Here is a 25,081-nt window from a genome sequence, read left to right on the forward strand (position 1 = left end):
AGCGATACCCGTTCGCTGCATGACCGATGACCTCTTGTCCACACTCCGGTGAGTGAATAAGACGACGACGACGACGACCAGATGGGAACACGTGACCACTTACTGACGGCGGGATGGTGAGGTTAGCGATGACGCTAAACACCTCTTCTGGCATGGCTTCGACAACTACATGAACCATGCCTTTCCCGAGGACGAATTGAAGCCCATCTCTTGCCAACCACAGACGCGGAATCGCGACGATCCGACAGATATAGGCCTGAATGATGTCTTGGGCAACTACAGTGTCACATTGATTGACTCGCTGTCGACACTGGCGATCCTCGCGAGCGATGACAACCCGAAGCACGCCAGGCAAGCCCTCACCGGCTTTCAGAATGGGGTCAGAGCGCTTGTGGAGCTGTACGGTGACGGCACGGAGGGAGGCCGCTGCGGGAAACGAGCCTGCGGCTTTGATCTGGACAGCAAGGTGCAAGTCTTCGAAACCACCATCCGCGGCGTCGGTGGGTTGCTAAGCGCGCATCTCTTCGCTATTGGCGAGCTTCCCATCACCGGTTACACTCCGGCATGGACGACAGACAAGCACGGCAATGCTACCATCCCCTGGCCCGCTGGATTTAGATACAGCAACCAGCTTCTTGCTTTGGCTCACGACCTCGCTTCCCGCCTCCTCCCCGCCTTCACCACACCAACTGGCCTCCCGTACCCTCGCGTCAACCTCCGTCACGGCATCCCTTTCTACCGTGACGCCGAAGAAGGCGTCTGCCGCCTGGACGGCACCTCATCCAATCCGCGCGACATCACCGAGACCTGCTCCGCGGGCGCCGGCAGCCTTGTGCTCGAGTTCAGCACCCTCAGCCGTCTGACGGGCGACACCCGCTTCGAGCACCTCGCCAAAACCGCCTTCTGGGCCGTCTGGAACCGGCGCAGCGCCGTAGGCTTAATCGGCGGCGGTATTGACGCCGAAAGCGGGCAGTGGACCATGCCGCCACTCGCGGGCATCGGAGCGGGCATCGACAGCTTCTTCGAGTACGCCCTCAAATCCTCCATCCTCCTGTCCGGTCTCCCCTTCGACACAAACAACACCGCTCTCCACGGCCCCTCCAGCTTTCTGCAAGCGTGGACAGAAGCACACTCGAGTATAAAACGCCACGTCTACCGCTCTTCCGGCATCGAAAAGCACCCTTACTACGCTCCCACCGACCTCTTGACGGGCGCGCCAAGGTATACCTGGATCGACAACCTCTCCGCCTACTACCCCGGCCTCTTAGTCCTAGCAGGCGAACTAGAAGAAGCCATCGAATCCCACCTCCTCTACGCCGCACTCTGGACGCGCTACTCCGCTTTGCCAGAACGCTGGATGGCGCACAACTCCTTCATCGACCCTTCCTTCAAGCACTGGGCCGGCCGACCAGAATTCATCGAATCAACATACTATCTCTACCAAGCCACGCGGGATCCGTGGTATCTCCACGTGGGCGAGATGGCGCTGAGGGATATCCGACGACGATGTTGGACTAAATGCGGTTGGGCTGATTTGGGCGACGTAACGAGTGGCGAGCAGAGGGATCGGATGGAGAGTTTCTTCTTGGGGGAGACGGCCAAGTATCTTTACCTTCTTTTCACGCCGGGGCATCCGCTGAACCGCGGCGATCGACCAGTAGTCTTCACGACAGAAGGGCATCCGCTCGTCATCCCGGACGCTCTCCGGCAGGCTTCTTCCTCGGACGGCATCACACTGCATTCCGACGCCGTCGCGCCGACTTGTCCATCTCCCTCCCCGCCACTGCCGCTTACGGTGAGCAATGTGGCGAACCGAGCAGATCTATTCCACGCTGCCGCCCTCGCCCAACTCCACCTCGTCCCCGTCACCGCCACCCGCTCCTCCCCTCTCCTCGAAACCTCCCCGCACAGCCCCGGAATCTCCCTCGCCGACGTCCGAAGCCCGACTAACTACACTTTCTACCCCTGGACTCTCCCCGCGAACCTCATTCCCCCGGGGGGAGTCAGTAGCGCGATGCAAGAGGCGAAAATCAGCACCCTCACCTTCCCCAACTTGAGTCCGGCGGATGACGTGGTGGCGGCGAAGGGATTGGTGCCGCTGGGCGCATTGAGGAAGGTGGCGGAGGGGGTGGTGGTTAGTAGTCTGTCGAATGTGCGGTTGAGTATGGTGCAGCATGGCGGTGGAGGGAGTGGTGGCGTGGCGGGAGTGGAGGGGTTTGTAGTTGGTGCTGGCGCTGGTGCGGAGTATAGGATCCAGGGGATTGCTAATTGGGCGTTGGGGAGGGATGAGAAGGTGTTGATTAGTGGGGAGGCGTTGAGGGGGGTTGCGGTGGGGGATGAGCGGTTTCGGAGGGTGAGGGATGGGGAGATGGTTGATTTGGTTGTTGATGTGCCTGTCGATTTGTCGTCGGAGGGTGGCTCGCAGCCGCTGGAGGAGGAGGGGGACGAGGAGCGGAAGGAGGGGAAGGACCGGCTGATACGGCATGAGAATGACACGCTTCACCCGCTCGGTGCGGTGGTGCAGGATGGCAACGGCGACAGCAAGCAGCTTAGTTGGGAGGATTTGGAGGGGGTGTTTGCCCATCTCCTCGCTGCTGCGAGTCCGGGGTATAGCGGTATGGCTCGACCTACCGCGGCGCCAGCGGCACCAGCAGCAGCATCATCAGCAGCGGGATCATCAGCAGCGACACCGAAGCAGCAACAGCAACAGCAACAGCAAGAGACACAGCAACCGCAAGGCCAACCGCAGCAGAAATTCACCCGCCACCTCATCCCCGCCATCCTCCCCACAGGCCCGGGCGCGGCACCACTGCCCTCCTTCTTCTACCCCACCATCGACCCCTCCAACGTCGACCCGGAAGCGGATCCCCTCACCCTCCCCCCCGGCTCCCTCTCACACCCCACAATCTTCTACCTAGACAGCACGCTCTGCTCCCACCGCCTCCCCGCCGCCATCACGAAAAACTACAACATCCTCGTCATCAAACGCGGGGAGTGCAGCTTCGGCGACAAACTGGCGAATATCCCTTCTTCCGCCCCGAGTGCGACGGGGTTGCAGCTCGTGGTCATTCTGTCGGTGCCGGAGGCTCTAACGGAAGGTGAACGGGCTGGTAGGGAAGGTGGGGATGGTGATGGCGATGGTGGTGGGAATGGGAGTGGGAGTGGACTGATCAGGCCCTTGCTTGAGCACGTTCAGAAGACTAGGAGTGGGTTTGAGCGGAGGTGGCCGTTGGGCATGGTCATGGTTGAGGGGAGTGAGGGGAACGTGCGGGTTTTCCGCGCGGCGGCGGCGGCGGTGGGGGTTGTTGATGTGGGGGGCGGGGTTGATGTTGTTGCGCCGAAGACGGGGAGGGAGAGGGAGATGGGGGAGGTGGCGGATTCATGGGGGGATGCTGGGGGGAAGGGAGGAGAGGGAGGAGAGGAGCTGAGGGCCGGGTTTGCGGTGAAGAGACGGTATTGGTTTGAGAGTATGGGCGTGCCGATTGGGAATCTGATCATGCTTTGAGTTGTACAGCATTGGGTGGGTGGCGTATCTGGTCTTTGCATGGTAGAACACGCGCGAAGGCTGGGGTCTGCTAGGATATGCCATTTACATCATGGTTGTGGAGGAAGGACTATCTTGTGCGGGCTCGTGAAGGCCTCGTTCACTCCAGAATACACGCTTCTGTTCGTCCAGCTTGAGCCCAGACAACTAGGTGAATGCTTGTACGTGGAGATAGAAATCAATGGAGGCACCCGTCAATCTGCGTCAATATGCCTTCCCGCCTGCCTGACCCAAACGCTTGTCCTTGGAGGCGTGTGTCCGTGGGGCGATATGGATCCGTGAAAGTCCCTGGTATTCATGCGTTTTGCGGACGCTACTCGGATGCTCGACACTTGCCTTGACGATCCGTTCTGGCGTACAAGCTGAGTGACTTGTTTGCACGATCCAATCACTCAAGGCAGAAATGCTGAGCTCGTTGCCCTCCACACCACGCCCAGTCGCTGATCCCCTCATGTGATCTTCGGCCGAGCGGGTGTCTCTGAACCAAACTGAGCAGCAGGCGAACCATCACATCACATACTGATGAAGCTCGTACTCTCGCGCGCACGTCAATCGAAATCGAGATTGATATGAACCACGACCTGTAAAACTCGTACAACCGCAATGCCCGGGTACTCGCTCTGGCTCGTCCCACACGCATCAAGCCCTTTCACGAAAACCGCACAAGAACTGATCAGCGAGACCGTGCCCCGGATCTTCGTCTCCGACGACAGCCAGATCAACCACTTCCCTCCGCACGTCACCGTCACATCAGATATCGACGCCACGAAGGTGTTTGGGGACAAGTCGCCACAAGCATGGCTTGACAGTCTACAGCTTCCCGATTTCAAAGCGGAGCACAATGAAGTCGTTATCGAGCTCGAAGAACTACACGCCGAGGAGCCGTTCTTCCGCAAGTGCAATATCGCGACTAAAGCGAACGCGAATTTGACCAAACTCGCCACGGTCTGCAGAAAGGACGCGGTGCTGGGTGGCGACGAGGCCAAGGCGCAGGCGTGGGCGAGAAGCGAGTACCGCCCTCACTTCAGTCTGTTCTACGGTGACATCCCCACGCAGCAAGTCAAGAGTAAGCTGCCGCTGATTGAGATAAAGCTCGGGTTCGCCATTGGCGATCTGTTTGCGTGTTGTGGCGGGGCGTTGTGCTTGGGAGGGGATCTGGTGCTTGTCGACACGACCAAGCCGATCGGGGAGTGGAAGGATGCCGTTGTGGCGAGGAGGGAGACGCCGTGGGCGCAGTGGAGGGCCGCACGAGGTTTGATCTGACGGGTTTTTCCTTTCATGCCATGGCACGGTGTATACAATACACGTTTCTATCTGGTGCAAGCCTGAGCTTTGAGTTAATACTATGTATGCAAGCGTCATCGACAAATGCGTTCTCTCGGATGAAAATCCGTCCCGTAACCCAGACGCCACGCTAAACAGGACAGCCGTCGTGTACTCAACATAAGCCTTTCGAGAAAGATCACACGCTGTCGACCAGTGTGCGACTCTATGGTAAGCCTAGCCTTGCCGCTTCGGTCTCGCGGACAACCGCCTCAATGCCCCATACTCCTCCTTCCTTCCGGAAAGAACTCCGCACTTGCGCCCTGCAACGCCGCGTTCGCCCCAAAGCTGTTCCGACTGATGCTGTCAGCTGCGCGGTGGTGGTTCACGCTAGCGAAGCTTCCCGGACGCTCATCTGGCATTGGTGGGATACTCAACAGCCCAGACTCCCTCTCGTCGAACCCACCGCCGCCATTCGCGTCGAAGTGCTCAAAGGCCTCGCCGTCGCGTCCCTCACCCAGACCAGAGATATCCTGCGAAGGAGTCCTTTTTGAGCTTCTCCGCGGAACACTGGGACCAAGGCCACGAGCGGCAGAGGGGTTGTAGACGTTTGAGTAGGAGGGTTGTCGTACCGGCGCGGGCGGAGTTTCGGCTCCGTGTCGCCAGGTCAGACTATCCACCGCTCTTAGCCAACCCTGACCGTCTGATCCGGTCATGTCATCAATGCCCGCTGATCGATGGGAGTTGAAGCGCGAAGGTAGGTCGATGCTGCCAACGCTCTCTATCGGGTCGAGGGACGGGGCGTCCGACATGCGGTACGCGGACCTCGCTGATGGACCGCCGTCGGTCGTGGGTGCGCCGCGCTCGTAGTCACTGGGAGAGTGCCTCCCTGATTGACCTCCGTCAGTGAGGGCTGCTCCTCGGTCATAATCGCTACCGGACTCCATGCTGGCCTTGGGCCTGAAGGGAGGCTCGAGGGAGCGTAGGCTAGGTTGTTCGGCGCGCATACCGGGATGCATGGCTTGCGCGGTGGCGCCTGCGTCGTGGCTTGGTCGGACGCTGTCTTGACGGTTGTTGATGTCCTCAGTCGCGCGATCGAAGCCGAAGCTGAAGGCACGTTGCGGCTGCTCTTCATCCGCACGCAGAAATCGTTCCGCTCCAGCATGAGCTTGATGGAAGTCGCCCTGCCGCACTTCGGGCGAGTCTTGGTAGGGTCCTTCATCTAACCTCATTGGCGGACTCCGTTGCATTTCCATGCCTTCAGGGCTGTCCACGACCATGCCATCTTCGGGCTGCTGCGGACGTGGAACCCGCGTCGACCTCACAACCTCAAAGCCTTTGGTAGGCTCTTTTTGCTTTCCCTTCGCGCCAAACACGAGCTTTTGAAACCAGCCCTGCGCGCTTGCAGCGGGGCCTTCTGGGTCAGCAGGACCAGTCTTCAGTTTCCTCGTCGGCTGGTCCGAGAGTGCGGCTCCGCGATAGTATTGGTCCATCTCGCGCACGGAATAATCCGGGCGCGGTAGGTTTTCCGCCGAGTCAGTCCTTGCATCCCGGAAGTACGCAGGAGCGGGTGAATCGCGGCCAGGCGTGAATGGGAAGCCACCGCCTTCGTAGCTGCTAACTCTGTTGTGAGCGGTCGGGTCCGGCGAATCTTTATAAGGGTAGTCGCCGTTATCGCTTGGCCTGGTCTTCCCTCCTGGAGTTGCGAACAAGTCTGAGGTGAGCCGTCTCGGTCGGGGAGGCCGATAGTACGACTGCTCGGTATCCTTTCGCTCGACAAGCCCAGGCTTAACACCCTGCAATGACTCCTCGCCGTTCGGAGAAGGCAAGAAAGTGAACCCACCTTGCCCATTATCCGTATCCGCGCTGGGCGAACTGACAAGCTCGCCACCGCTCGAGAAGTTCTCAAACCCACTCAACCGATTTACGCTTGGTGCACCGCCGCCACCCGTCATTTGGTTGAGCAGTTGCTGACTGCTCGTCGATATACTCCTGCTGCGTCCTCCCGCATAAGCGCTCCTGCCGTCCGTATCCTGTAGAATAGCCGCGTTGCTGGTCATACTACCCCTGTCGCCCCTCGCTGGCGGAGTCTTGCGGTTCTTGAGCATGCGCCAGTTCAAGATACTACCTCTCACTGCGCCGGTCTGAGAATCTCCGCCAACGCCGAAGGAGCGCGCTATGACCTCCACCAGCGTCTGCAGCGAGTTCACAAAGAAGCCGAAAATGAGTACACAAGCGTGGAGGATAAGGATCGTGTATGCGATCCAGCCCTTGGGTGCGTCGCTCACGCTGAGTGAGGGTACGAAGGCGATGGAGAGGAGTACGGTGATGAGGCGTATGATGGCGAAGAAGGTATGGTAGGAGTTCATGCTGGTCTGGTTTTGAAAGGGGCGGAAGCCGTTGAGAGTGAGGATGAGAATCACTTCGCAGATGGCGAGGACGATGATCTGGCCGATACCGCTCGGCTGGACGGCTCCGAGCGCCACGGCGCGCATGAAGGTGATGAGGACTGGGACGAGCGCGAATGGCGCCGCGCTGTCGCTGTAGGTGTTGTAAAGCGGTCCGTAAAGCAGCACTGTCGGCATGTCGTCGAAGAGGTAGGTACGCGGTTTAGTGGTGAAGATGATGCGGAGCACCCAGCCGGCCGCCACGATCAGGATTACGAGTAAGACGACAGCGCAGGCTACCACACTGGCGGGCGAGTAGGCCGAGATGACCAGCTGGAACAAGCTCAGTGAGACAATCGGCAGGATGAAGTAGTTGAAGAGGAGGCGAATCAAGTTGCCCAGCGTAAATGGCAAGTTCTTCTGACGGAGATCCTCTTCCGTGGTGTTGGTGACAGTCCGGTAGACCCAGCGTCCGAAGAAGCCAAGCTGGCAGAGCAAAACGACAATTCCAGCCACAACCAGAAGCCATATTGCCATACACGCCCAGATATCGACCACAGAGGTCATACCAATCAGTTGAGACAGCGCTGTCATGCCGTAGGTGCCGTTGAAGGTGTATATCCCATCGACAAGACTTTGCGTACCATTGCCGCCAGTGACGTAGCTCTCATTGAATAGCAACAGTGACCAGCTCGTCTGGCTCACAACTGGCTGATAGAAACCCGGGTACTGCAGCGACAGCGCTCCAGTCAAGGTAACAAATTGAATATACTGCAGGCAGTCTCCGAAACCTGGCGTGACCAAGCGAAGTTGGTCCGGATCTCTGCCGTAGTTGCTGCTCCAGCGGAAGATATCAGCGCTACCCCACGGTGACCAGATGGCAGCGGACAGTGTCGAGATGCCCTTGAGAATCAGAATCACTGCTGGTAGCCATGTAAGCAAGCCTGAAATCGTTGGTCCAAGGTCCGGCGTAATGTTCGTGTTGACGCATGCCAGACTCGGTGCACCAGTATCGCCCGAGATCACGCGGATGGTGCCTTGAAGCGAGCTAAAGGAGTAAGTGCCCCCGAAGTCATGCTGGATGGAGAAAGCTGGCAGAGTGTATGGATTGGTATCGTTGGCGTTGAAGTAAGGGCCGAGCGGGCATGTGCCGTTTATAACAGACGGACAGAACTGCGCCGCCTTGGCATTGTAGGCGTCGTACGTCAAGACCTTGAAATCGGCCAACAGCGTCGTGTAGTTTCCGCTCGATCCGATGCTCACAATCTTGCCAAAGGACTGACTTGGATCGTTCCACTGCGGGTCGGTTGGTGAAGGGTACGTCCCCACAAACTGCTGTCCCGACACATTCCCGTATATCGTTGTATTAAGTGTATAAGTTGATCGATTGAACTTCGCATCCACCCATAGCGGTATCCACTGCAGCTGCAGCGGCTTTGAGTTGACAATTTGCTGGTCTAAACAATTGTCGAAGTTGATGAAGCCGGCGCGGGCGACCGTCGGTAGAAGCAAGAGGATGCCGAGTACAAGAATGAGCGCCTGGCAGGCGCTGCGCAGCGGAGCGCTCATTGCGTCGTAGTTGCCATTATAAGTGGAGGGAGACTATGTTGGACAGCACGACATGGTCAGTCGAAGTCAATGGCTTTACGAGCACGTCGCTGAGAGGAAGAGACAGCGTTTCGCGCCTCTCCACCATAGCCGTTGGATCTAAGGGACCGTGATCTGATCCGTCGTCTCGCCATCTTCGCACGGGGCACCTGTCACGATAAACAATGCAACGTACCTCTAGCGTCGTTGTTGCCAGGAAAGGACCGTGTGAATGCGCTGTTCAAAGCCACTGTATACAGATATGGTAGGGGTGAGAGCGTGGGTTTCCAAGGAGTCGCATTGAATGAGCAAAAAGTTAAGTGAGCTTTCTTTGGGAGTGCCGCGTACAGTAGCTTCGACGGGAGTAGCGGAGTAAGCTAAACCCGATTTACTAGGTTTTCTCGGATCAACTCTCCTGCAGATATGATGACGCTTGTAACGAACTCACCCCGTTCCTTTTCGCTGTTGTGTACGGGCGTACGATGGTGTTGCGTTGCCGCCTGCGCATGCGCACTGTTTCGCGGTTGAAGAAAAGGCAACTCGTGTTCTACGAGCATATCACAAATCTATTTCAGGAGTTCCCTGTCGATAACCGCATGATGAAGCTTTTGCGGGCACGACTGCTATAGGGTCGGTTCCAGCGATCCGATACGAGCGCATGGCTTGCGGTGTTCGCGCGCCCTTGCCTCCCACTACACCACCTCCTGCATCGTAATCTCAGCACGCCCATTTGGTGACTGCGGCATCTGCCATATCACGGGCTGGCGCTCTGGTGGAGGTTAAGTCGCATAAACTTCGGTAGTTGATTTTGTCAAGAAAGTGAAGCCAACTCAGGCACGACAATGGACTAGTCCCACATCATTGTAAGATGAACAAGGAAGTATCTGTCCGCCTTGCAGCTCGCTAACTATGCTATGCCCGGGCCATCTGCTGCAGCACTTGGTGCTTATACTTTCGACAACGTGTTTGCGGCTACCATGAGTTGCCCCATCCGCCACCGTGCCCGTACCCTCCGCTGTTGAAGTTGCAAGCTGGAAATCCTTCTGCACCGGGCCCGCTGCCCTCCGCACCAGGCACGACGTAGTCGCCCGCCGTGAAGATGGTAGAGTTCTGGCCATACATGCCTCCATTAAGCAACAGCACCGTCTTTCCTCCATTTCCAGGCATCACCCTCAGAGATCTCGTGTAGCCTACACCGTGACCGCTTGTAACGTTCTGCCACGCACTCGGATCGCCATTGTTCGTATTTAGGAACAGCTGATCATACGTACTGTCGCTGACCACTATGGTCCCGTGCGGACCTCCTGCAGGCGTCCAGACGGTATATGGCCCAGCGCTTGAGACACCACCGGTGTTAGTCCGAAGAAGGTTGTCGCCCACGCTGCCGAAGTCGAGCGGGGAGTCGGCAATCTTGTAATGAGTGGCATAAGGCGCGCTCTCGTTGCTTCCAGCAGCATCCGTCCAAAGACCAACCTCATACGAGCACATCCAGGACCCGTTGCCGATCTGAGCCATGGTGATCATGCCGGGCCGCAGCGTGTAGTTGGCATAAGCTACATCGTTGACGACAGGTCCCCATTCGGTAAGATCCGTACTTGACTGGTGAGCAAGCTTCTGCCCATAGCTGGGATCGCCTTTGCGTTTGTCAGCCTTGCACGTTGTATTCTGCTCGCCAGAGACATACGCTGGTCCGAGTAGTAGACATTAAGCAGATTGTCGTAAGCCAAAATGAACGGCTCCCACACACACGGGGCCCCGTTATCTGTGTTCGGGGGCCCGCCCACAGCGACGTTTGACACGAACTCCCATGTGATCCCCTTGTCTTCGCTAGCGTAGAGCTGTATGTTGGTGCTGGCAAAATCGCCCGGTATCAGGTTGCCACTCAAAAGAACAGTCCCAGGTTTGTATCTGCGGGAGGTCAGTATTCGATCTTCAAAACAACCAGGTGAAACCAGTTTGACGGGATTGATACTCACTTTCCGAAAGGTTGAGCAAGCTCGTACAGGAAAGGTTGTAAGATAATGCCGCCGCTCAGGCTAGAGTTGCCGTTGAAGTATGCTTTTGAGATGTTGGTCCACGTCTGACCATAGTCGGTGCTTTTGTAGATGATGAAGTAGACTCCATCGGGCGGACTGTACGCTGCCGTTGCAAGCAACGTCGGCGTACCCTGCTCGCAGTCCTGGTTGAGGAGGACCGAGCGGGCGTAACTACCACCGTGATTGGGCCAGCTTGCCGGAGGCGCAAACACGGTTACGTTGTTGAAGATATTGGTATCAGGTGGGGGAGTTGGGGGCTGCGGGCCTGGTGCACCCCCTCTCTGAGGCGCTGGGCCTCCATATGGCGCGCCTCCTTGATTGTAGCCCCATGGAGTCGCCAATGCTGCGCTCAGAAGCGAGCAGGCAGTCAGGAATGTCGAAAGCATTGTGTGGCAATCGCCGATTTGGCTTGACCTCCATCCTTCATAGGGGACTTGGACGCCCGCTTTATAGGACTCACCGTTACTATTACCTTCCCCGCTTGTCGGCAACTACATGTTGTGGCACTGTAACAGCCCACTGCAGTGCGCTAAATCCATCAGATTGTCGTGCTGATGTCTATGCCGCCGGATAATTGCAATGGAGACTACTGCGGGAGCAGGTGAAGGATGCGGTCACCTGGCCCAGGTGTCGCTAACCGTACTGTCAGCCTCCGCGCCATGCCGGCATTGCATATCCGTCTCCTGGCCTAGCTGATGCAGCGTTTGGAGGAGTCCCTGTCGATCATACCAGGGTGAGGAGTCCTGCAGACTCAAGACTGAGAGCCAGCACCAATCTTCATCAATCAAATCCAGTCCAATACTGGGGCTACAATACAGCCAGGAATGAGCAGCTCAGTCATCACTTCAGGTACGTATGCGTTGATGCTGTGATTGATGCGGAGTATCTCTACGCGGATCAAGCACACCATCCTAGTCAAGGCGAAGGTACCTTGCAGAGGAGGTGCTGGAATGCCCACCTCGGCACGCACATGCTTGACTACCTGCAGTCACGAGTTCACCAAGCAGACTAGTGTTCAGCCTAAAAAGCCCAGTGTGGCATGACTCGCGTGTATCTGGGGCCCCTCGTCCCTGACTCCACTTTAGAACCGCCCTGCCGAACACCGGTTACTACGCCGGAGAGTCTTGTCGGCTTAAGAAGCAGCATAGGAGGAAGAGTACGATCCGGCATGATGCCCGACTGAGTAACAACAAGGCTATCACACTTCGACGAACAGTCGGATACTAGGCATGCAAGTAATCATGAGTGCTATAGTAGCCTGCCGCGAAATTCGCTTGAACGACCGCAAGCAACGAGAGATTCTAGAGCGAGCTATTTGCATTGTGTGTGAAAGCATTCATCCAGTCAGCATGAGTCTCTGATCCAACATACCAGTGAAAGCCTGGACATTTTTACGTTAGTGAACTACCGTCGCTCTTTGGTACCGTGAGTTATCACGCGTCGGCGGATCATAAAGTTGGTATCGTGTGTGGTCAAACAAGGACAGTGCGTTCTTCACATCTTGCCATCAAACCGTGTCTATGGCTCGATCAATCCCTCTTCAACCCGACCTTCCCCAACCCCCTCAACCCCCACCCCCCAATCACACAAACGCCCACCATACAAGCGAACATCGTCCAGAAGTCTGCTCGATAACCTGCCATAATAGCCGCTTTCGACGATTCATCCGCGTAGCCCGAATCTTGCGTCACAGCAGAGGAAATGACAGCCATACTAGTCAACCCGATCGAACTCCCCAACTGTCCCAGCGTATTGAACACCGCTCCAGCCAGAGCTTGTGTGCGCGTGGGAAAGACATCGGAGACCACCAACAATCCAACCGTGAAAAGGACGTCCACGCTAACGGGTGACAAAGCTTGAGCGAAGAAAGCGTCGTACCAGTACGGCCATGCCGGGTTGACTATTGCCATTAGCAGTGGTGATAGCGCGCATAGTCCTGAGGAGATCAGGACGGCATAGAGGACGGGCACGCGGTCGACGATCAGACCCGTGAGGAGGTGGACGGCTGCGCCGACGAGGAGGTTGGGGAGTAAGCGCAGCGAAGCCCTCAGCGCGGTGGTGGATTGGATGGTTTGGAAGAAGAGACTGCTGAAGAGTTCCATTGGGTTAATGGTCGCGTAGACGAGTAGGATCATGGTGCACATGCTGCTGAAGGCGCGGTTGGACCAGATGGAGTTGGGGATTAGAGCGGGTTTGTTGCGTTTCTCTTGGTGGTGCACCCAGTAGATGAAGGCCGGGATGAAGGCAAGACTGAGGATGAGTAAGGCGATGTTGCTTGCGTGACGAATGTGGTCTAGGTCGACCGAGAGCATGGCGAGAACGTAGGAGAGGAGGGCGATGGAGGTGGAGATTAGTGCGCCTCCGATCCAGTCGATTTCGGTGGCTAGCCGTTTCCATTTAGGTATTTCGGTTTGAGGTACGGGCATGGGTGGGAGCGACCAGATGCCGATGAAGAAGAGGATGAAAGTGATGCTGCCGCAGATGTAGTAGCCTGCTCGCCAGCCGATGGTGCTAATCAGCACACCGCCTAGCACCAGTCCGAAGGAGAACCCGAGGGGTTGAGCGAGACCGAGACATGCGAACCCGATGTTCCGGGGTTTGCCGTCTGGGAGTGATGTCGAGACGATGGAGATTGCGGAAGGCACGGCTAGGGCACTTGCGACACCCGTCATGGCGCGGAACATGATTATCTCGATACCCGTGCGTGACAGTCCGCTGCCAAGGATGAAGCAAGCGAGGAGGAAGCAGCCGATCAGATTCATGGTCCGCGGCCCGCTGATGTCGGCAATGGAGCCGGCGATGAGGAGACAGCTGCTGCTGGTCAGGTAGAAGGCGGATGCGGGCCAGACGAGCAGATTTGGTTTGAGCGAGAGGGAAGCGGAGATGGCGGGTAGGCCTGTTGTGAGGAGGCCGTTGCCGAAACTGGAGACGAAGTTGATGCCGGCAAGCTGTGTGATGACGATAATAGCGCGAGTCCTAGTGAGAGGGGTTGTTGTTCGGGAGGATGGTGTAGGTTCCGAACTTGTAAGTGTTAATTGCTGTGCTGTTGGAGATGCTGAGTGCTTGGCCGCTGGTTGGATGCCAGAGGGATGGAGAGTTTGTAGCTCAAGCGTCTCGGGCTCAACGGTGGTTGTTATGGTCGCCATGTTACCGATCTGAAAAGAGCGTGTAAAGAGCGTACAATATCGAATAGAAGTGGGAAGTTCAGAAGTTGGGACGCCTGACACGGTACCTTACTCTGTACGTTGATGACTCGCAAAAGGCGCAACTTACCCGCCGCTAAGCATTGGTTCTGCCGACCTACCGCAATTGCATCAATGCTGGTCTCTTTCGAGGAGAGACGGGGACGGTATCGCGCTGTCGTCCAACCATATGTAGACACAGCAGCTTTGACAGTATTCAGTCATACCAGGTTTGCTGCGTTTGGCGGGATGGAGCCGCATTTCTGCATAAACCTTCCCAAAGCGGTTGCCGAGCAGCGAAGCCAGCCGACAGTGAAATGAACGGCAATACAGCTCCAGACGGCCATCAATGCTAGTTCGATCGTTGTGGTCTGAACGTGAAATTACCATTAGCAGCTCTATCTGTCTTTTTAGGCATCACGACGTACAAATCATGACTGTCCATCGTCCTACCATTTATCGCGCACTCACAAGCTTTCGAGGTACTGTGCCGTAATCTGACCAGGATGAACGGTAATACCACCAGTGGTATTGCTGATCGTACCATCATAATCGTTCCCATTATACGGGTTGACAATCGTGTAGTTAGCAAAGCAAGCAAACTGGTAGTTCGCCAATTGCTCCGCCTCGTACTGACTCTTCAAGAAATTCGGCAAGCTGCACAAGCCGTCCGTTCGACCCAAGCACTCACCCGTACGAATAGTGTTGAGCGGGACGATGCCGTTGTTTAGACGCATGCGGATGAATTTGTTGGTGGCGTTAGCTGGGTTGTAGCCGTATTGAGTTGGGTAGTACTCGGTGCGCTTGTTGTGGATGGCGGCAGGGTTTGCGGAGTTGCAGCCGATGACTTCGGTGATGAGACGGCTGCCGAATGGTGTTAGGTGGGATAGGATGAAGTGGCGGTTCGGGTCGGGTGGGTATTGGGTCAGGCTTGGGTGTTCGCGGAAGTAGTCGACGGACATGGAGGTTAGGGTGCTAGTAGTGGTCAGCGGCGATATATTTGTGGTTACGAAGACGGTAGACAATACCTGACGATGATGTCGTCGTGGGTGAAGTCGGCGTAGAACGGTCGGCCAAGCGGGAATTGAGCAGCGTTATTGGTAATGCTGCTGTTGACCGAGCTGTTGCTGGACGTGATGTATTGGTTGGTCAATCGTGCAAGAAGCTCCTGCTGGTAGCCTAAACCCTGTGCACGGCCCGTTGGCGAGCCGAAGCTGTAATCGTAGTAGTACTCAATGTCCAGCGTCTGCTCGAAACCTTGCCATTCAGCCTCTGTAAAGAGACCGCAGAAGTCGGACATGCCGATGTAAGCAGTCTCATACGCGCAGATGGACTGCATGGCGTAGGTGTCATTGACGGTGAAGGTGAAGCCTGCTGGAGCATACTGCTGCATACGCTGGGTAGCAGCACCAATATACAACGGGACATATTGATGGATCAGGTCCTGATCGCCGAGATCCGCGCTTTGAAGATCGTCTTCGAAGCAGCTGTCGTAGGAGGCCAAGGTGTTGTTCTCGGTACCACCCTCGGGAATGATGACCACATCGAATAGCGAGCCGTTGGCGAAGTTTGTCAAGTTCGGCATTGGCGTAGGATAGAACGACGGTCCGAAGAAGCCCAGAGCCCAGCTGATCTCAGAGTTTTCAATGCGGGATTGGCTGGTAGTTCGGAGAACGGGCTTAGGCCTGGCTGTGCCATTCGCATAGCTTCCATTGTAGACAACTTGGCCAGCAGAAGCATTGTACAGTGTCCGACCGTAGCGATTCCAGAAGGTCGTACCCGCCTGGAACTCGGTCGCCGCACCAATGTTGGTCAACAGGCTTTCGCCCATCTGGTAGCGGTAGGTGTTCAAGAAAGTCAACGGGCCGGTGAACAAGGAGGTAGAATGGGTCGAGGTGAAGTTGAAGACCTTAGCGGCGAAGTTCTCGTCATTGACACCGTCGTCATATTCGCTGGTCGGGAAGCGTTGGGCGTGACGCTGCAGAGAGTGCACCTGTTCGATTTGGCAGCCATTGGGAAGGCCGACGTCTTGGACACCGAAGTAGCTGTCTGCGTTATCGGTGTATGGACTGATCTGACCTGTGATTGATCGATCAGTTTGCGATTTCTAGCCATTCCAAGGAGCCTCTCCTACCCCAGTATTGCGAGATGGTATTGATGTCAGTGATGATCGTGTTGTTCACAATTTGCCTCCGCTCGTTCGGCGCAGCGAGGACCTGGGCAACGAGCCCGGCCACGGTCAACAAGAAGAGATTAAGCATCCTATACGTCGGTAAACAGACAAGAGCTCCCAAGCAATGACAAGACGCGCTTGTCCAAAGCTTGGGGAGCTTGTGATAATATATTGCTCAGCATGACGGCGGACATGATGCAGGCACTAGACATAGCGTCCGCCTCCGTTGTTGGTGGATCACAAAAACAGTTCACCGTCCGTCAAGCAGATCCAGTTGCCAGCAGCAGAAGCCTGCACGTGGGGCGTAAGATCGTGTGAGATGGTGCGCCCGCCAATGGCTGCACTACTTTTGGGACTGGTCACTGGGTAGCGGCATACCGGGCGCGTCTTGGTACCCGCGAGGAACCAGCCTTAGCTCTACACGAATGTAAGATGACGTGGACGGTCAACACGTGGTTGGGACAAAGTTGAGGTTTGCCAGACCTGTGCCTGAGGCTGAAATTGTCGCGGCGCGATTCTGCCGACGGACCCTGCTTGGCCCAAGCGCGAAATTTCGAGTGGAGGCTCTCAAAAAGTTCGGAGCTGGTAGCGAATCCTCGCAGTACACACTGCGAGACTCTCCTTGCGCCCACTGACGTTCACCACTGGACAGCATGGACGAGCAGGAGTTCGTGTCGTTGCTTCAGGCACTTCTGCTGCCGGACACACAAAAGGTAAAGCAAGCGACAAGTCAGCTGAACAAAAGCTACTACACCTCTCCGGCGTCGGTTGCGGCCTTGATACATATCATCATCTCGCACAGCCAGCCTGAGCTTCGACAACTCGCCGCGGTCGAAGCACGCAAGCTTGTAAGCAAGCATTGGGCGGCTGTGCCCAACGAACAGAAGCCCCAACTTCGCGACTCTTTGCTCAAATCGACCATCGATGAGGAGAAACCACTGCCAAGGCACAGCAAGGCCCGAGTGATTGCAGCTATAGCCAAAGTAGACCTAGAAGATGGCGAATGGTCGGAACTCCCAGGCATTTTGCAGCAAGCTGCCACCAGCCAGACTGCTCGGCATAGAGAGGTTGGGTTGTACATCATCTATACGTTGCTGGAGACAATGCCCGACATGTTTCAAGAGAACATGGGTCAAATGCTCGCTCTCTTTAACCGAACGATCCAGGACCCGGAGTCTGTTGAGGTTCGACTCAACACCATGCTTGCGCTCTCCGAACTGGCCATGGTCTTGGACACAGATGAAGACACGAAAAGCTTGAAGAGCTTTCAAAGCACCATCCCGCATATGGTCAGAGTGCTGCAGAGCACGATCGAGGCCGACGACGAGGAGCACACGATGCAGGCTTTCGACGTTTTCAACAAGCTGTTGAGTTACGAGAGCGCTTTCCTTAGTGCCCACTTTGGCGATCTACTGCGGTTCTTCATGCAGGTCGCGAGTAACACCGACATCGACGATGAGGTGCGATCGCAGGCTTTCAGCTTCTTGATGCAATGTGTGCGCTTCCGCAAATTGAAGGTGCAGAGTTTGAAGGTTGGCGAGCAAATGACCAAGATGTGCTTGCAAGTAGCCACCGAACTGGAAGAGATACCCTCGGACGAAGACGACATCTCACCCGCGCGGTCAGCCTTGGGGCTGCTCGACATCCTCTCCGAAAGTTTACCGCCGAGTCAGGTAGCTGTGCCGCTACTGAAAGCTATCGGACCGTATGTACAGAGTAACGATGCGAGCCACAGGCGCGCAGGTATTTTGGCGCTAGGCATGTGCGTCGAGGGCGCTCCAGACTTCATTGCCACACAACTATCCGAGATCCTGCCTCTTGTGCTGCATCTGCTAGAAGATCCAGCTACGAGCGTGCGAAGTGCGGCTCTTAACAGCGTTGCGCGGTTAGCTGATGACCTGGCAGAGGATATGGGGAAGGAGCACGCGCGCTTAATACCGGCACTAATCAAGAACTTCGACCTGGCATTGCAGGGCATGCGGAACTCACAGCAAGGCACCAAAGAGCATGAGCTGAACACCCACATCTTGAAAGCTTCTTGCATGGCTGTCGACTCGCTCATTGAAGGACTAAGCAAAGAAGACGCCGCTCGTTACGTTAACGATCTCGTACCACGCTTTGCTACGCTATTTGACAACGACGACCACAAGGTGCAGATGGCAGCCGTCAGTGCTGTCGGCGCCATCGCGAGCGCATCCGAGTCTGCATTCGAACCTTTCTTCAAGCAGACCATGCAAAGCCTCGGTCAATATATCGCCATTAAGGACAGCGAGGCTGAGCTTGAGCTTAGAAGCATCGTGCTTGACTCGCTTGGCAAAATCGCTAGCGCTGTCGGTGCAGAGGCCTTCCAGCCTTACGTCCAGCCCCTCATGCAGTCGAGCGAAGAAGGCCTGAAGCTGGATAATCAGAGATTGAAGGAAACAAGCTACATTCTCTGGTCAACCTTGGCAAGAGTATACGAAGAGAACTTTGAGCCATTCCTTCAAGGTGTCGTCAAGGCGCTCATAGACTGCCTTGAGCAGGAGGAGACGGATGGAGAAATCGACCTAGGCGCTGAAGCCTCGGACCTAATTGGGCAGGAAGTCACGATCGCCGGCAAGAAGATTCGTGTTGCGGGTGCTAATGGCAAGCACGAAGATGACGACATCAGCGAAGACCTTGTCGCACAGGCCCTTATCGAGGGAGCGGAGGACGACGAAGACGACTGGGACGATCTTGGCGCTGTAACTGCGGTGGCCATGGAGAAAGAGATCGCTGTTGAAGTCGTGGGTGACATTCTGTCACACGCGAAAAGCAAGTACTTGCCTTACATGCAGAAGACGATCGAGGTCGTGCTCCCACTGCTTGATCATAGCTTCGAAGGCGTCCGGAAAAGCGCCGTCAGCTCGATCTGGCGCGCTTATTCCACCCTATGGACCTTGGCCGAGGCAGATAACGGCATGCAGAAGTGGCAACCTGGCCTTCCGGTCAAAGTCCAGCCGAGCGCGGATCTAGAAAAGCTAGGCGACTTGGTCATGAATGGCACGCTTGCGTTGTGGCAGGAGGAGGTTGACAGGTATGTCTATGGTCGTTTCCTCCCTTTTCGGCCTAAGTGATGAGAAACCTTCCGTTATTACCCAGCTCACTCAGATGCTACGGCAAGTGCTGTGAAAACGTAGAGGCTGTTTCTGATATCGGCAATCCTTCAAAATATACGGCACAACGACGAGATATTTAGACCAGGCGCTGACTGTATCCACAGGGCCACCGTGACAGAAGTCAACCGCAACTTCGCCGCTACCCTCAAGCTTTGTGGGCCAGCTATTCTAACCCCTACACTCACATCCGGCAACACCACACCACTCGAGCAAGCCACAGCGGTCTTACTGCTGCTACTGCAAAAGCAACATCCCTGCCAAGTGGACAATGATCTCGACGACCCGGAGGTGCTCGTTGAGGAGAGCGCGGAGTACGACTGGCTGGCCATCGAAACCGCGATGGAAGCCGTTACTGCCCTCGCCGAGGCGCTCGGGGAGCAGTTCGCGCAGTTATGGAAGGTCTTTGAGACTCCCGTGCTGAAGTACACTTCAAGTCAAGAGCGCTACGAGCGTTCTGCGGCGGTGGGGACCATCGGCGAATGCGTTGACGCAATGAAAGAGGCTTGCACACCCTATACACAACGCTTGATGCGCGTGTTGCTCAAGCGGTTGACGGACGAAGATCCTGAGTGCAAAAGCAACGCGGCGTATGCTATGGGTATGTTATGCTACCACAGCAAGGAAGACCGGGAGGTGCTGGGCAATTACAACACCATCCTCGGCGCTTTGGAGCCAATGTTGTCAAGCCGGAGCTCAACATCGAGTGAAGATGACGCTCGCCTGCTGGACAATGCCGCGGGCTGTGTTAGCCGGATGATCAGGAGGGCGCCGCAGCATGTGCCGCTTGAGGAGGTTCTACCTAGGCTTGTGGACGTTCTGCCGCTGAAGGAAGACTTTAGGGAGAATGAGCCGGTGTTTGAGATGATCGTTGGACTCTATCAGCAGCGGAATGCGGTTGTTATGGGCTTGACAGATCGATTGATGCCTGTCTTTGAGAAGGTGCTGGGGCCGCCAGACGATCAACTGTCGGATGAGACGAAGGAAAAGGTGCAGCAGCTGGTGCAGTATTTGCGGAGGTGATGAGTGTGTCAGCGTGCTCCCGGAAGTGGTGGCTGCTACGAGTATTGGATCATGCATTGTACTTTCGGCAGGCATAGCGAGGCGGGATGAGGACGATGATGACAAGTGATACCCAACGGCGGCTGGTGACGTGCGAAAGGACGCTATACAGGAAGCATAGAGAGCAGCGCATATTATGAGTCTGCCGCATTGATTGCAAGCTCCACACAGTTTCCGTGTACTACAAGGGTAGTGTTGCAGCCAGCTCGCTGACAATAGAATTGAAAGCCTGTGCTTGAGGGCTTTCCGGGTTGGCAACAACGGTCGGCTTGCCAGTGTCTGCATCGTGGCAGATCTGTGCATGTAGCGGAATGTCTCCAAGCAGCTTCACGCCTAGCTGTTCGCACTTCCTGCGTGCTCCTGTTGAACGTCAGCTTCGGCAAAGGGAAGTTGGGAGGCGTAGAAAGAGCGCTCACCGTCTAGCCCGAAGATATCATGGTCATGCCCGCAATTCGTGCACCTGAACGTACTCATATTCTGCACCATACCTAAGATGGGTACTTTGACCTTCCGGAAGAGGTCGATGCCTCTTACCGCATCGCGGAGTGCTAGATCCTGCGGCGTCGAGACGATGATGGCACCTTTACCTCCGTTAGCGACCAACGCTAAACAAACACCCTGCGGCGTATGTCGTGTAAACGTACCGGTGAGTTCAATACTTTGTGTGATCGTAAGCTGCACGTCACCAGTACCTGGTGGGAGATCCAACACCAGCAAATCCAGTTTCGGCCACGCAACCTCGAACAGAAGCTGGTTCACTGCTTTCTGCACCATGAGCCCGCGCCAGGCTATTGGGCTGTCCTGGGGCACTAGAAAACCCATTGACATTGCTTTGATGCCGTACGCTGTTAGTGGGAGCAAGCGGTTGTTTGGGTCAAGGTCGGGTTCAAGGCCTTCTAACTAGGCAATGGTGAGCTCCGACGAGATATCAAGGAGGGTGTAGTTGTGCCTACATTGAGTAGGGTCGGTATACTGGGCCCATATATATCCGCATCGAGAATGCCGGTTGCGATGCCTTGCCGTGCGGCGGCCAGTGCGAGGTTTACAGCAATGGTACTCTTACCGACGCCACCTTTGGCACTGCTGACGGCGATTACTTTGCCGACACTGGGGATGGCACGCTTTTCTGGAAGGCCTGTGGACGTGTCAGATACACAGATTCTGGTCGTACAGGGGTTGACACATACTGTACCTCTCCTCATACGCGCTGCTAGGTTAGGTGGCGTTCCTGACCGCGGAAGACCCTATGCTGCGGTCAACGAACGAATCCATTATGCAGCGGAGACTATACACGGTTTGTCGCAACACAAAGAACCGGTACGCCCTGTATCTGAAGCTCGCTCACCTACCAGTGGGTTCTCATGGCCGGCTTGCGCAAGTCCCGTTATTGAGAATGCGCGCTTTTGCGCAATGAAAGACGATAGCACATGCCGCAACGGTGTTGGTAAGCTAAGCAGGGCACGCAACGAGCATGCCATCTCAACTTTGGGCAGGTGAGATGACAATGCACAGTTGAGTTGATGATGTTCCCAAATCGGAAACATGAGCGGAAGTTTGCCGCAGCGGATTCCAGGTATCACGCGAACACTTAACGCCCAGCTATAAGTGAATCAAGATTGAATGGCACGAGCACGTCGTCGCAGAGAAAGAAAGCTTCATTCAATTACTAGCTAACGCCTTGCTAATATCTTTCAGAAGTCGCACCGCACGATCGTCCGGCGTCGTAGCGTATTGTGCCCATATTAACATCATCTCATCACCTTCTACGTCCCCTGCCGTCGCGGCCGTCTTCGTAATAGTCCCGGTCGTCAACATACGAACGCTCCCTTGGTCTAGGGTTGCTGTAAGATCTTCGCTGCTTGCCATACTCATGGCCACTGAGACCGCCTAGCAAAGCGCCTCCCACCGTGCCTAATCCAGGAAATATCAAATCTCCAATAATCGCACCGCCGCCAGCGCCCAAGAATGTTGCGGTGCCGCCGCTCTTCTTCCGATCCTGCTGCGGTCGGTCGTGGCGGTGATGGTGATGATGCCGCCTTCCGTCCCGACTTCTGCTGCGGCTGCGCTTGTCGTAGTCGTCGTAGTTGTCTTGAAACGACACACTTGGTGGCGGGTAGCCTGGACGTTGGTTGGAATTATTACCGTACACTGTAGACATTGCCGGAGGCATGCCGTTGGGGTAAGGGTAGCCTTGCTGGGGTGGTGGTTGTGACTGCGGGTACGGCACACTGTTTGGCTGCGGCGGATACTGCCCGTTCGGTGGGTAGTTTGGCTTATAGTCCGGCTTGTCTTGTGGATACCCGTTGAGAGGTGGAGGGGCATAACTACTCGGCGGTGGTCGGTTCATGGGTGGCGGTTGGCTATGGCTTTGCGGTCGTCCTTGGTCTGCAAAGAGTGTGTATGGAGGTGGCGCATCCGAGACAGGATATGGTAACGAGCTCATGCTGCCCTGAGGCATCGGTGGACGCTGCACTGGAGTAGGGTGGCCTTGCGACTGCGGCATGCCACCGCCGCCGCCTGGATTATAATATTCCGCCGCCGCCATGTGACCCAACTTGCTGTTTGTCGGTATTGCCCTTCGATCAAGCAAGCGAGCAGTCGTCGTCAGTAGGGGTTTAGTAATGGAGACTGTTAGGAGCACGAGTGTGGAGCAGAGAGGAATAGAAGGGAGCCTGCGAAAGAGGCTGTGCTTGGCTGAAGGACACTGCTAAGCCCCGGGAACGCTACACCCGACAGAAGGCTGTAGAAAGAGAGGCCGCCTGACGCTGCATACCTTGGGCCGTACCCGATCGCTATAACTAATCAGCAGATGCTCTGTCTTACGCCGGTGACACAGAAAGCAGAAGCGTCAACGGTAGTTGTCGCATGACTTTGAGACTTGGCACGATTGCGGCGAACTATCTTTAGCATGACGTTACACCTCGCCAAGCGATCTTCATCCGCCCCGCCTTTTCGTCGCGCGGAGCCGAAAGGACCCGGAACGATCCATGCTCGCCTTGATGGCCTGAGTCAGCTACTGCGTCTGGCTTCCCAGATAGGCAAGCACGGCATTTAATCTGCCTAAATAGCCGATCCCTCTGTATGAAGTCAGAAGCGTGTAAGACACATTTCACTACAGAGGGTAGACTCTAACGTTTTGTCTTGAGTTTGGGAGAGGCCGACTCTACACAATACTTGGAGCGCAATGTCAAACACAGCACCCGCGATTCTGCTTACTGGGGCGACAGGATATATGTTGGTCGTATGAGGAGCGCAAAAAGCCTGTGCAAAGACTGATACTGAGATAGTGGTGGCTCAATATTGACACATCTGCTGGACTCGCAACATCTAGCACTGAAAAATGTGGTCATTACCTGCCTTGTCCGAGGTGAAGATAGAGTAGCAAAGTTGAATGCCAAGTATGGCAGCCGAGTCAAGCCCGTGCTGCATAAAGACCTTGACGACACCGACCGAGCTATCGAAGTCGCTTCCCAACATGATATCGTTATCAATACCACCATCGGCTATCATCCAGCTTCCGCAGCCGCGCTGGTCCAAGGGTTGGCCAAGCGAAAGCAGCAGACCGGTCGGGATGTGTGGATGATCCACACGTCAGGAACCAGCAATCTCGCGGACAGGCCGATTAGCAAAGGTTACGTAGAGGATGACCCGGAGAGAGTTTTTGACGATTCCAAGGATGATATCTATGCTTACGAAAAGATGCGTAATGACAAGGAGCTGTATCCTCAACGCACCAGCGAGCTAGGTGTGATCGACGAAGGCGTGAAACTGGGCGTGAAAACACTCGTCATCATGAGCCCGACCATCTACGGTGTCGGTACTGGCGAGTTCAATGTCAGCAGCATCCAGGTCCCCGCGTACGTGAACGCCTGCATTGCCAAAGGCTACGCCATGGTAGCCGGAGACGGCAAGGGTGTTTGGGACAACGTCCATGTCGGAGACCTTGCCGAGCTCTACGCTCTCTGCCTCGTCAACATTGTCGAGAAAGGCGGTGCAGACCTTCCAACGGGCAAGCAGGGCACAATCTTCTCCGAGAATGGCCGGCACACCTGGATGGACATTGCTCAAGGCGTCGCTGACGCTGCTTACGAAGCCGGCAGAATCAAAAGCCGGGACGTCAGATCGGTGTCCTTACAAGAAGCCGCGGACGCCATTACCGGTGGTGACCCGCATATCGTGGAGCTGGCCATGAGCTCAAACTCGAGGACCAAGGGTACTGTTGCACGGGAGAAGCTGGGTTGGAAGCCTACCAGAGGGCCGGATGATTTTAAGCGCGGCTTCACTGAAGAAGTCAAGGCGGCCATACAGAAGGAGGCTAAGTAGATCAGCAGCATGCGATGACTGTTTTCGCGCATTGCGATCAACAGCGTACCGGCATCGTGATATGTCGAATGTGCCTCCAGCAACTTGTTCGGGAAGTGTCTGGCGGACAGGGAGACGCCAATGTCGTTCTCACGCATTTTGACCGTGACAAAAGTCATCGACGGTGAGATTCTGCTCGATGCGTTCTCCATGTCTTGAACGTCACGAAGAATCTCGCCGGGGCTGTGATAGTCGATGTTGCTACGACGCACACGCTCTCACTCCTTAGTGGCGAGTGCGCTCGGCGGAAGATGAAGGAGTCTCAGTGATGGCGTGACTCCGCACTAGAGGAGGTACACAGGTTGTTGACTTTCTTCAGCCGAGGGTAGGTGAACACGCTCACTGTGTCTC

The 25,081-nt window shown here is 55.9% G+C and overlaps 10 protein-coding genes across 10 annotated transcripts; 4 read left to right on the plus strand and 6 right to left on the minus strand.

The window, feature by feature from the left end:
- Positions 1-19: 19 nt before the first annotated feature.
- On the plus strand, positions 20-3,505 carry BAUCODRAFT_119344 (glycoside hydrolase family 47 protein; the record flags this gene model as incomplete). Its single annotated transcript, XM_007675134.1, has 3 exons — positions 20-48; positions 127-2,353; positions 2,561-3,505. The coding sequence occupies 3 exons, from the start codon at positions 20-22 to the stop codon at positions 3,503-3,505; spliced, it is 3,201 nt and encodes a 1,066-aa protein (XP_007673324.1).
- Positions 3,506-4,147: 642 nt separating this feature from the next.
- BAUCODRAFT_43864 (uncharacterized protein) lies at positions 4,148-4,654 on the plus strand (the record flags this gene model as incomplete). Its single annotated transcript, XM_007674845.1, has 1 exon — positions 4,148-4,654. A coding segment is annotated over one exon (507 nt), but the record flags the coding sequence as incomplete, so codon positions are not given.
- A 1,457-nt stretch (positions 4,655-6,111) lies between these two features.
- Positions 6,112-8,763, minus strand: BAUCODRAFT_63325 (uncharacterized protein; the record flags this gene model as incomplete). The annotated part of the gene is made up of 1 exon (XM_007674909.1): positions 6,112-8,763. A coding segment is annotated over one exon (2,652 nt), but the record flags the coding sequence as incomplete, so codon positions are not given.
- Positions 8,764-9,753: 990 nt separating this feature from the next.
- BAUCODRAFT_64291 (glycoside hydrolase family 93 protein) lies at positions 9,754-11,203 on the minus strand (the record flags this gene model as incomplete). The annotated part of the gene is made up of 3 exons (XM_007674952.1): positions 9,754-10,415; positions 10,466-10,689; positions 10,758-11,203. The coding sequence occupies 3 exons, from the start codon at positions 11,201-11,203 to the stop codon at positions 9,754-9,756; spliced, it is 1,332 nt and encodes a 443-aa protein (XP_007673142.1).
- A 1,143-nt stretch (positions 11,204-12,346) lies between these two features.
- BAUCODRAFT_119348 (uncharacterized protein) lies at positions 12,347-14,260 on the minus strand (the record flags this gene model as incomplete). Its single annotated transcript, XM_007675135.1, has 2 exons — positions 12,347-13,860; positions 14,227-14,260. 2 exons carry the CDS (start codon positions 14,258-14,260, stop codon positions 12,347-12,349), a joined length of 1,548 nt encoding a protein of 515 aa, XP_007673325.1.
- Positions 14,261-14,466: 206 nt separating this feature from the next.
- BAUCODRAFT_145151 (uncharacterized protein) lies at positions 14,467-16,260 on the minus strand (the record flags this gene model as incomplete). The annotated part of the gene is made up of 3 exons (XM_007675136.1): positions 14,467-14,974; positions 15,028-16,078; positions 16,134-16,260. 3 exons carry the CDS (start codon positions 16,258-16,260, stop codon positions 14,467-14,469), a joined length of 1,686 nt encoding a protein of 561 aa, XP_007673326.1.
- Positions 16,261-16,825: 565 nt separating this feature from the next.
- On the plus strand, positions 16,826-20,329 carry BAUCODRAFT_153902 (uncharacterized protein; the record flags this gene model as incomplete). The annotated part of the gene is made up of 2 exons (XM_007675137.1): positions 16,826-19,227; positions 19,414-20,329. The coding sequence occupies 2 exons, from the start codon at positions 16,826-16,828 to the stop codon at positions 20,327-20,329; spliced, it is 3,318 nt and encodes a 1,105-aa protein (XP_007673327.1).
- Positions 20,330-20,549: 220 nt separating this feature from the next.
- On the minus strand, positions 20,550-21,846 carry BAUCODRAFT_145153 (uncharacterized protein; the record flags this gene model as incomplete). Its single annotated transcript, XM_007675138.1, has 6 exons — positions 20,550-20,728; positions 20,785-20,949; positions 21,013-21,268; positions 21,322-21,503; positions 21,561-21,612; positions 21,718-21,846. The coding sequence occupies 6 exons, from the start codon at positions 21,844-21,846 to the stop codon at positions 20,550-20,552; spliced, it is 963 nt and encodes a 320-aa protein (XP_007673328.1).
- Positions 21,847-22,003: 157 nt separating this feature from the next.
- On the minus strand, positions 22,004-23,196 carry BAUCODRAFT_30179 (uncharacterized protein). The gene has a single exon (XM_007674770.1). The coding sequence runs from the start codon at positions 22,911-22,913 to the stop codon at positions 22,125-22,127; it is 789 nt and encodes a 262-aa protein (XP_007672960.1). The 5' UTR covers positions 22,914-23,196; the 3' UTR covers positions 22,004-22,124.
- A 330-nt stretch (positions 23,197-23,526) lies between these two features.
- Positions 23,527-25,069, plus strand: BAUCODRAFT_30180 (uncharacterized protein). Its single transcript, XM_007674771.1, has 2 exons — positions 23,527-23,602; positions 23,656-25,069. The coding sequence occupies exons 1-2, from the start codon at positions 23,553-23,555 to the stop codon at positions 24,689-24,691; spliced, it is 1,086 nt and encodes a 361-aa protein (XP_007672961.1). The 5' UTR covers positions 23,527-23,552; the 3' UTR covers positions 24,692-25,069.
- Positions 25,070-25,081: the final 12 nt, after the last annotated feature.

This window comes from Baudoinia panamericana (genome assembly GCF_000338955.1).
Source record: "Baudoinia panamericana UAMH 10762 unplaced genomic scaffold BAUCOscaffold_2, whole genome shotgun sequence".
In the NCBI taxonomy this organism is placed as follows: Eukaryota; Fungi; Ascomycota; class Dothideomycetes; order Mycosphaerellales; family Teratosphaeriaceae; genus Baudoinia; species Baudoinia panamericana.